The sequence below is a fragment of the Cervus canadensis genome, chromosome 23 (genome assembly GCF_019320065.1).
Source record: "Cervus canadensis isolate Bull #8, Minnesota chromosome 23, ASM1932006v1, whole genome shotgun sequence".
Lineage (NCBI taxonomy): Eukaryota > Metazoa > Chordata > Mammalia > Artiodactyla > Cervidae > Cervus > Cervus canadensis.
Window position 1 is genome coordinate 50,265,084 of NC_057408.1, and position 9,856 is coordinate 50,274,939.

Genomic DNA, 9,856 nt, shown 5'->3' on the forward strand with positions numbered 1-9,856 from the left:
GTATGAAGTCACCGGAATGCTGGGCTAATCTGCTACCTCAGGCACAACCTACCCTATCCTGACTAACGTGGTATTAAATTAATCCTGAATGTGTGCTAAAAGTTAGTAACCTTTTATTGTATGATCCTGCTTCTTAGGTAGTTCCAGGTGTTCACGAAGGAAATTTCTCCAAACAAGATGAAAAGATGATAGACATAAGCATTCTGCCTTCCTCTAATTTCACACTCACCATTCCTCTTGAAGAAAGTGCTGAGAGTTCCGACTTCATTAGCTACATGCTGGCCAAAGCTGTACAACATTTTAAGGAACATTTTAAATCTTGGTAAGCAGAGTGTTTGATTAGGGATGTTTGCTGATAGGAATAGATGGTTCTTAAAAGGAAAAAATGACAAAACTAACTTTTGAATACCTTGAAAACATATTCAACCTCATTAATAATCAAAGGCATGAAAACTAAGACAAGATAGCAGTTTTTACCTATTGGATTTACTAATTAAAAAAAAATCCAAAAAAAAAAAAATCCTGATAGAATGAAATGAAATGAGAATTCTCATATGTGACTACCAGAAACACAAACTGGTTTTGCCTTTTTGAAAAACCATTCAATTATACATATCAAGAGTCATCAAATTTCTTTTTGATATAATAATTTCACTTTTGGAATCAATCTAAAGGAGTAAATCTAAAATTGAATTGAAGTTCCCACACCAAGATCTATATTTGCAAAATTATTTAAAATAGTAAAATGTTAAAAACAATCTGAATATCTAAAAACCAGAAAATGGTTAAAAGTTGTGGCTAAATATGCTCCAAATATCTTATAAAACCATTAAAAATATTTATAAAATTTAAATCATGACATGACAACTGCTAGAACAAGAGTTTATTCTAAGCCTATCTATAAGGCAAATATTATTATTATCATCTTCCATAAAAGAAACTTGAGACTCAGGGTCCAAGTGGTAGTTGCTCAGTCATGTCTGACTCTGAGACCCCATGGACTGTAGCCCACCAGGCTCCTCTATCCATGGAATTCTCCAGGCAAGAATACTGGAGCAGGTTGCCATTTCCTTCTCCAGGAAATCTTCCCAGCCCAGGGATGGAACCCATATCTCCTGCATTGCAGGTAGATGCTTTACTATCTGAGCAACCAAATGAATTACTCAAGTCAGTAGGGGATAGAGGCAAATTTTAACTTAGTTTTCTCTGAATCATATTTGCCACATTAAACTGATTCCTGTTGGGACATTTGATTGAAAAAAAAAGTGAAAAGTGAGTACAAAACTCTATAAATGTAATGATCAAAGCAAAAAAATCTACAATCTGCATTAAAAATAAAAAGGATTGGCAGGAATTACGATGGGAAATGGATGATTTTTTTTAACCTTTCCACTTTTTGATATTTTTATAATTTTCTATAATGAATAAATAATTTTGAGATTTCAAATTAGAAGATATGTTGCAAAAATGGCTAGGTAAATGTAGATTGAACACGGTATCAATGTGTTCTGCATCTCTAAACTTTAGTATAAGTACTTCCATTCCATGGTAATCCTACAGTGAGAAAATGTAAATCTGTTCGGTCTACAGGGAAAACAACTGAATGACATTTCAGGTGTACATTAGTCACCATCTCTGTTAAACTTAGGATAATCTTCTGAATTAGTGGCACAATTGGAACTGTACATAGTATTCTCCTTTGGTAAAATGGTCAATCTTAAAGAAGCATTAAATGTTAATTCTAAGTTATTACTCATAAGGGACCTTGTTAGTAGGTCACCATCAATGTATAATTAAGCTGGGTATTACTGGATTTGCTGCCTCTCCCTTTATTTCTGAATTTTGGAGAAGTTGTTGTTACATCAATCAACCAATATCTTTTTAACATCTACTAAGTGAAGGCTTGGAGAAGGCAATGGCAACCCACTCCAGTACTCTTGCCTGGAGAATTCCATGGACGGAGGAGCCTGGTGGGCTGCCGTCTATGAGGTCGCTAAGAGTCGGACACGACTGAGCGACTTCACTTTCACTTTTCACTTTCATGCATTGGAGAAGGAAATGGCAACCCACTCCAGTGTTCTTGCCTGGAGAATCCCAGGGATGGGGGAGCCTGGTGGGCTGCCGTCTATGGCACAGAGTCGGACACGACTGAAGCGACTTAGCAGCAGCAGCAGCAGCAGCAGCAAGTGAAGGCTCGGGACTGCCCTAGTGGCTCAGACGGTAAAGAATCTGCCAGCAATGCAGGAAACCCGGTTTCAATCCCTCGGTCGGGAAGATCCCCTGGAGAAGGGAATGGATACCCACTCCAGTACTCTTGCCTGGAGAATTCTATGGACAGAGGAGCCTGGTGGGCTACAGTCCATACGGTCATAAGGAATCGGACACGACTAGTGAAGGCACAAGATCCAGGTACTGTGGAGGAGAAAACGAGGAGTTTGGGAGAGAAAAGATGCACAGGACAGTAATTCGAGGTGGCATTTAGTGAGTGCCCAAGGGGGCCCTCTGGGAGTGGAAAGCGTCTTTACTTTCCATGGGGGAGAAACTTCTCAGGTGACATATTTCCTTGTTTTCTCTTCTTTTCCTGTCTGTCTTCTATCTCCCTCATCCTTTCCCCTTCTTTCCTCTTTCTCTCCCTCCCTCCTCTCCCCAAAATATATGATATATATAATATATATGTTTGATCATATATATATATGATTATGTGATCAAAATATAAAGATGAGAGATGTCTCTGGTGGTCCAATGGTTGAGACACCACTCTTCCAACGCAAGAGGTGCGAGTTTGATCACTGGTTGGCTGCTGTGTGGTACAGCCAAAAAATGAAATAAGTAAAAAATACACATAAAGGTGAAAATATTCCCCCAAAGATTCCTCAATTAGAGGAAAGTGTGAGCAAATGGAGCCAGAAAGACCAGAGTGCCTAGATACTGGGGACCTTGAGAAGTCCTATTAAACTGGTTTCCTCCCACGAGGGCCCTTTGCCACCTCCCTCTGTCCAGAAACCTCCCCCGTATGGGTTTGAGTTCTTTCTTCAGTTGTAAGCAACCAAGACCAGCTCAATTAAAAGAGAGCAAGGATACCGTGTGCCTCACAGAATGAGTGGAGAAGCTGGGCAGCCGTGCCTGGGGCTTCAACTCTGTAGGCCACAGTGAGACTCCGCAGGATTTTGAGGAATGAACAACATGTTTGTGCTCAAATGGGATTGACAACTTATTTCTGACTGAATAATAAAAATATTTCCAATTAAATTATTTCCCAGATTTTGGAATGAAGAGGCTGCAGTGATATTGGAAATATGCTGAAAAATCGAGATAGTGGACAAATTATTTATTATTAAGGCTCACAGAGTGATCTTTTGCAAAGGCAGTATTATTTTTTAATAGTTTTTTAAATTCCAAAAGTAACAATCACAAATTCCAAACATTTAGAAGACAAAATATATCCACAATCCCCAGTCTTCACAAAACTGCTTACTTATTTTTTATTCACATTTCCTACTTATCTCCTTAGATAGATTCCAGGAAACAGAGTTATTTGCTTAAGGGTTCAAATTTGATTGAGACATATTGCCAAATTTGGTAGCAGCAATGTCTAAAGTCCTATTAATACTTTCTCATATCCTAACTAGTGTTTTGATTTAAAGACTTCACTGATAAATGAAATTTTTTACTATTACAAATTTATGTTTTTGATTATTTGTGAGAACAGACATCTTTTAAAATTTGCTTACTAGTTGAATTTCTTTTGTGCATCCTAGTCAAGGCAGTGGGTAGGTTTCTGTCAATGTTCTGATTAGATCAACACACCAAGGTCTCAAATCTGCCATCAGTTGAAAGAGCAACATACTAAGGAAAGTAACAGTAAAGAAGGAGGAAAAGAAATACCCTGTCATTTCCTTTCAAATCTATGAATACTTGTGAGGTCCTTACTCCAGGGATGTAGCTCATTAAAACATGAATACCAATTTTATAGGTTAGAACATATATTAAGAAGCCTCTCCTGGAATTCTCATCTACTCATCTAGTATCCTAAGTGCCTAACTTTATTGATTGGTTTGTGATGTGTTTATCTCCCTATTCCAAACTTTCCCGTGGCCAGGATCCACAGTAACAGGCTGTAACAGAATGTCTTGCATGCCCCGAGTATCTAATAAGCGTTTGGGAATTGGTTCTTACCGTAATTATCAGGATGAAAGGCACTCATAGGAAATGCATTGAATAAAGTAGTGTGCCATAAACAATAGAAGTTTACTGAACAAATACTATGTGCATGCAGAATGCACTCCAGAAGGAGTGCTTTATCTTCACATCAGAGACAAAGGCCTTTGTAGAGTTTTCATGAGCCAGGGCAACTGAGAAGATCCCTTTGAGTAGTATTATTAAACACATCCATACCGATGAGTTTTCTGTTATTTTGCTATGTGTTAATTTTTTCAAAAGCCAGGAGTATGTATTCTGTTACTCATCCTAGACTTTATTGCAAAGGAAAAAATGCCCTCTGTCTCTACGTAATTTATTAATATTTTGATTATTGATGCTTTTTGTAAAGGTAAAAACTGATACATCCTATACACAGCAAACAGAATTACCTCTTCAGCTGAGACCTGAAAATCTCAAAATACATAAGATAATGAAGTAAATGTAGTTGCAGGAAAATGTGTCACTTATATGCAGATTCTTTACCATCTGAGCCACCAGGGAAGCCCATACATATTGTACAGTACTGTTAATTTTCTTATGCTGAATGGCAGTTTAATAGCTATTCAAATTGAGTTAAAAGTGAACATTCTTTTTGTAGAAAATCAAATGTAAATATCACTGTATTTTATGATATATTGTTTGTATATTAAATATTAAATCACCAGGGCGTCTGTGTTCTATCACTTCTACTATAAATATGTCACTTTCTAATTAACAGAGAATTTTTCTTTCAATTTGCTTTTGAGTTTACAATATATAATATTTGATTTATTGAAAAAATCTGTAATTCATTCCTTTGTTTAGTAAAGATCTATAGCTTCTCTATAGTTTTTTATGGTAAAATATGCATAACAAAATTTACTATTTGAATCATTTTTAAGTGCACAGTTCAGTGGCATTAAGGAAATTCATATTGCTGTGCAGCCATCACCATCATCCATTTCCCGGACTTGTTTCATCTTCCCAAACTGAAACTCTGTCCCCATTAAACACTAACTGCCATTCCCCAGACCCTGACAACCACCATTCTGTCTCTATGAATCTGACTACTCTAGGTATGATTCCATGAAGTAGAATCATACAGTATTTGTCCTTTTGCAACTAGCTGATTTCACTTGGCGTTAATGTCTCCAAGGTTCAACCCATGTGGTAGCATGTGCTGGAATTTCTTTCCTCTTTAAGGCTGAATACCACTCTGTTATACACCGTGTATCACATTTTGTTTATCCATTCATCCGGAGATGGACTTTTGGGTGGCTTCCCTCTCTTGGCCAATGTGAAGAGTGCTGCCATGCATGTGGGTGTACTCTTTAGAGTCTTTTAAAAATTAACAGAACAGTGCTGTCTTTTAACAAGGCCATACATACTGTATGTAAAACACAGTTTTTGGCTGACACTTACTTAACCTCAGAATCTGGACCTTGGTGCAATATGAGAAGAGGTTCATTTGTCAGTATGTGTCACCAGGGATTACCCAGGGGATATATAAAGTCAGTCACTCTATACATAGACTATATATAGTCAGTCCTTCAAACTATAGAGAGCAATATATTTAAAGAGAGGACTCAAAACCTTTAGAACATTTTTTTTCTCACCCAGTCTTGAGGTATTTGGTAGGAAGTCTCATCAGGTACACTTAAAGTTCAAAGGCAGTCCATTGAACATAGTCAATTTCAAATGAAGGTAAAGCTCTTCTTATATCTGAAGGCTATAGAAAAAAGTATACTATTGATAGAATTCTGGATAGCTTAATGTACAGTAAATCTCAAGTAGAGTCTATTCAGTCATATATTTGATATATTTGTCAAAAAAGGTGCCCAAAAAACAAGTTACAAAGGGAATCTGATTATTTTATAGCCAATGTTTATCAAAAATTTGTAGAGTGAAGAAAGGAAAGGGGAATACTGGACTCACTGCAGCTGTCAGAGAAAGCCTTTGCGTGCAGGCTGACCTGGATTTTAATCCTGGCTGCCAGATTTTCTAGGTGTTTGACTAGGCAAGACCCTTAGTCTCTCTAAACCTCAGTGGTTTTATCTATAAAATGATAACCATAAAGTTTTTTCTTTATTGGGTAGTGCAGAGAACTACAGTGAGTCATAATAAGAAGCATCAATTGGTGGCGGTGGTGGTGACTAAGTCACTAAGTTTTATTCGACTCTTTGCAGCCCCACAGACTGTGGCCCGCTAGGCTCCTCTGTCCATGGAATTCTCCAGGCAAGAATACTGGAGTGAATTGCCATGTCCTTCTCCAGGAAGTCTTCCCAACCTAGGGATCGAACCTGGGTCTTCGACATTGCAGGCAGATTCTTTACCATCTGAGCCACCAGTAATACTATTATTGCTTAATACCTGATTCATAGTTGGCTCTTAAAAATTTTAGTTTACTTTCCTTTGTCTAGTTGTCCCAACATTTTTGAGAGTTTACCCTACAAAGAAGAACCAGTATTCAGGTCAATAATATTCAAATGTTCTTGCTCTCATATACCCTAAAAGGAACCTGAAAAACATATATATGCTGTGTCACATAATTTTTCAGTAAAAGTTGAAAGAATAGGAAATTTTATTTTTCTCATGTATTATAAATATTAGCATCTTAAAAATAAAACTCATCCTTCTTTTAAATGTGCCCAATGGAATCTATGAATCATGGCAATTTAATACCCAGAATCATGCATTTAAACAAATATACAATTTTTTCTTTAACAGTAAGAAATGTTATCTCATTTCATTTTCTCCTTAAACTCTCATTTTCGCTCTATTTTATTCAGAGAATTTTATTCTAATGTAATATATGTTTATGCTTAAACAATTTTATTGATCAATACAAGGTAAATATTTTTAAAATTTGAAAATATTTAAAAATGTCCTGGGACACAAAAATCTAGGTATCAAATATTCACTCTGGATTGAGTTATATATACATATAATTTATAATGTACATAACTGATCAAAATAAACATTACACATTTCTATGACTATTAAACACAGTGAAATTTTTAAGAGAAATAGATCCCTTGATGAGAAGAGCTTTTTTTCTCCCAGTAAGTTAATGGATCTATTAATAATGATTATTTCTTCCAAGAATGAGATAGGATTCAGCATCCCTATCATCCTTGTTTTGTGTTTTTATAGATGCAAGCGCTGAGTAAAGCTGAGTGTATAATACATCTAAAGTTGAACTGTTCTCTCCCCAGATCTTCCCCTGCTGGTTTCGTTTCACTTTTCAGGTCTCAATTCAAATGTGACCCTCCTCAAGGAGACCTCTCCTGATGGTGGGATCAAAAGTAGTCCTTCTGAACCTGGTTATACAATCGCACCCGTCACTCTCTGCAGGCGTCTTGTTCAGGGACTTCCCATTGCTCCTCTGGGCTAGAGTGTCAGTTCTTGTGCCAGGAAATTTTTCTGTCTTGGTGATGCCTGGGAGGCACTGTGCTATAAATGCTGGTGGATGAAAGAATGATATGCTTGTATGAGAGGATCACTCATTTGTGGAGCAGCCACCAGTAAAGAAATCAGGCTCTCTCAGTCATCATCAAACGAAGATCCTCCAAGCAACACAATGGAAGAGGAACCTCCTTGCGGGCCAGGGAGGCGAAGCTCATATCCTGAGATTCACCCTGCGGTGTAAGTGACATTCCATTCTAGCAACTAAAGTTTAGTCCCTCAGTCGTGTTTAACTCTTTGCGACCCCATGGACTGAGCCCACCAGGCTTCTCTGTCCATGGGATTCTCCAGGCAAGAATACTGGAGTGGGTTGCCATTCCCTTCTCCAGGGAGCAACTAAACAGCTCAAAATAACAGAAAGGAAGTAAACACAGGAGAGTAACTGCAACCAGACAATCTGGGAGATTTCCTGTCTGCACATGGTTGGAAGTGGATGGAGACATTTTGGGTCAGTGTGGGGTGGGGAGAATGCCTGCCTTTAGTTGGCCCCCCGCCAGTATCAACAGTCCTGCAGTAATTGACAAGAAGGACCATCCCTTGCTGGAAGACTGCGCCTTTGCACCTCATGTTAGCTTCTAACACCAAGGGGCGCTTTCAAGCTAAGGCAGACAACATGAGTCCCTGTCCCTGTCTGAAACCTGTTTTCTGAGATCAAGTTTTCAACAGAGCCTTCTCTTCCCAAATGACCAGCAGAAAGTCCACCGCATCTGGAGATAGCACAACCACATCCATCCCATATGAACAGCACAACTCAGGATCATCAGCCCCAAAGCAGTTACAGGTGACTTTAATACTATGGTTACACTGGGTGGGCGTGGCAGGGTGGGATGGGGAAGGTGCTGGGGGGAGGGAGGAAGAATGAATTTAGTTGACAGAGGAAAAGCCAGCCTAGCAGGTGATGGATTAAATAGATTTAATGGATTAAATTATTTAAAACAGCTGCTCCCTGTGCATTACAGTTTACCCTTTGTGAGCAATCATACAACCAAACAAGCAAGAACATGCCAAATCTGAGGCTCCAGAAATGTTCCCTGAAACTTCCTTAGTCTAGTCTTAGTGCTTGCTTTTCCCTCTGATTAACCCACATGGCCAGCTATTTTGTAAATTGTCTTCAGGATTGTATTTATTTTATATAGGTTTTGTGCCCTGTAAAGACACAAATGCTGGGAGTCCCCTAGAGGCTTAGTGGTTAGGATTTCAGGCTTTTATTGCTGTGGCAGCTTCCTACCCTGTTGAGGAACTGAGATCTCAAGCCAGAGGCACAGGCCAAAGGAAAAAAAAAAAAAAAAGTGCAACACTGTTTTTGCTGAGCAGATTAGGCAGACCTGCAGGTGAAAAATATGTCTTCCCAGAATGTTTTCCTCTTACAAAAAATTTAACCTTGAGTTTGAGAAGTGCACTATAGCAGAAAGATTCAATAATCTTGCTTGTCTATCTCTACTGTCCATCAATAAAATTGAGATGGGAGGAGGAAGAAAAAAGAAAAACCACCGACTTTACTGAATTGAAAGAAATAGTGTTTAACATGTTTCATACAGAGCCCACATCTCATTCTTCCTAACCCCGGATGCAGCAACAAGAAATTTATTGAGCATCTACTATACCCTCAAGACACAGTTGACTCAAGACTGCTGTTGCATGTACATGTATTAGTACCTTTTAAACGCATTATCAAATATTTTATACCCATCAGTGTTTATATTATAAACATTTCACTAATATTGAAAAATTTGGTATGCAAAACTGAAAAGGGCTGGCTGTCATTAAGTTAAAAAGCTGCCTTAATCCATTTGCTCCAGCTGCTGGCCTTGAGTGAGGATGCGGGAAAACAAATACAAATCACTTTCAGGAGTCCCCCTCAGTTGTAGCAAACATCTCAAAGAAACAGGGTTTTGGGAAAAAAAAAAAAAAAAGAAATAGGGTTTTGTTTTTCGATTTCACGAACACGTGGAAATTGTTCCAGGCTTCCTTTGATCACGGAAAGGCGCGGTCGACCCCGACTCTTTCCAACGAGAGTGGCTTTTCTCAGGCATCACACCAAGATAACATCTTTAGAATTTCGTTCTAGGCCAAACGGTTTCACTTTTAAGATGGAATACAAGCCATTGAGGAAGGCGAGAGCGTTCTTTTCCCGAGACCCCGTGAGCTCTCGGGACACGACGGGCCGTTTCTCGCGTGATCGGGTGGGGCCTACGCCACTGACGCGTCACCG

The 9,856-nt window shown here is 38.5% G+C and overlaps 1 protein-coding gene across 1 annotated transcript in view; it reads left to right on the forward strand.

The window, feature by feature from the left end:
* The window catches only part of CLUL1 (clusterin like 1), a 35,416-nt gene extending 34,243 nt beyond the window's left edge, over positions 1-1,173 (forward strand). Inside the window, exon 7 of the mRNA XM_043444234.1 lies at positions 138-1,173. Within this exon, the coding sequence (XP_043300169.1) occupies positions 138-326 (189 nt within the window). The 3' untranslated portion in view covers positions 327-1,173. The remainder of the gene's footprint in view (positions 1-137) is intronic.
* The last annotated feature ends 8,683 nt before the right edge of the window (positions 1,174-9,856 follow it).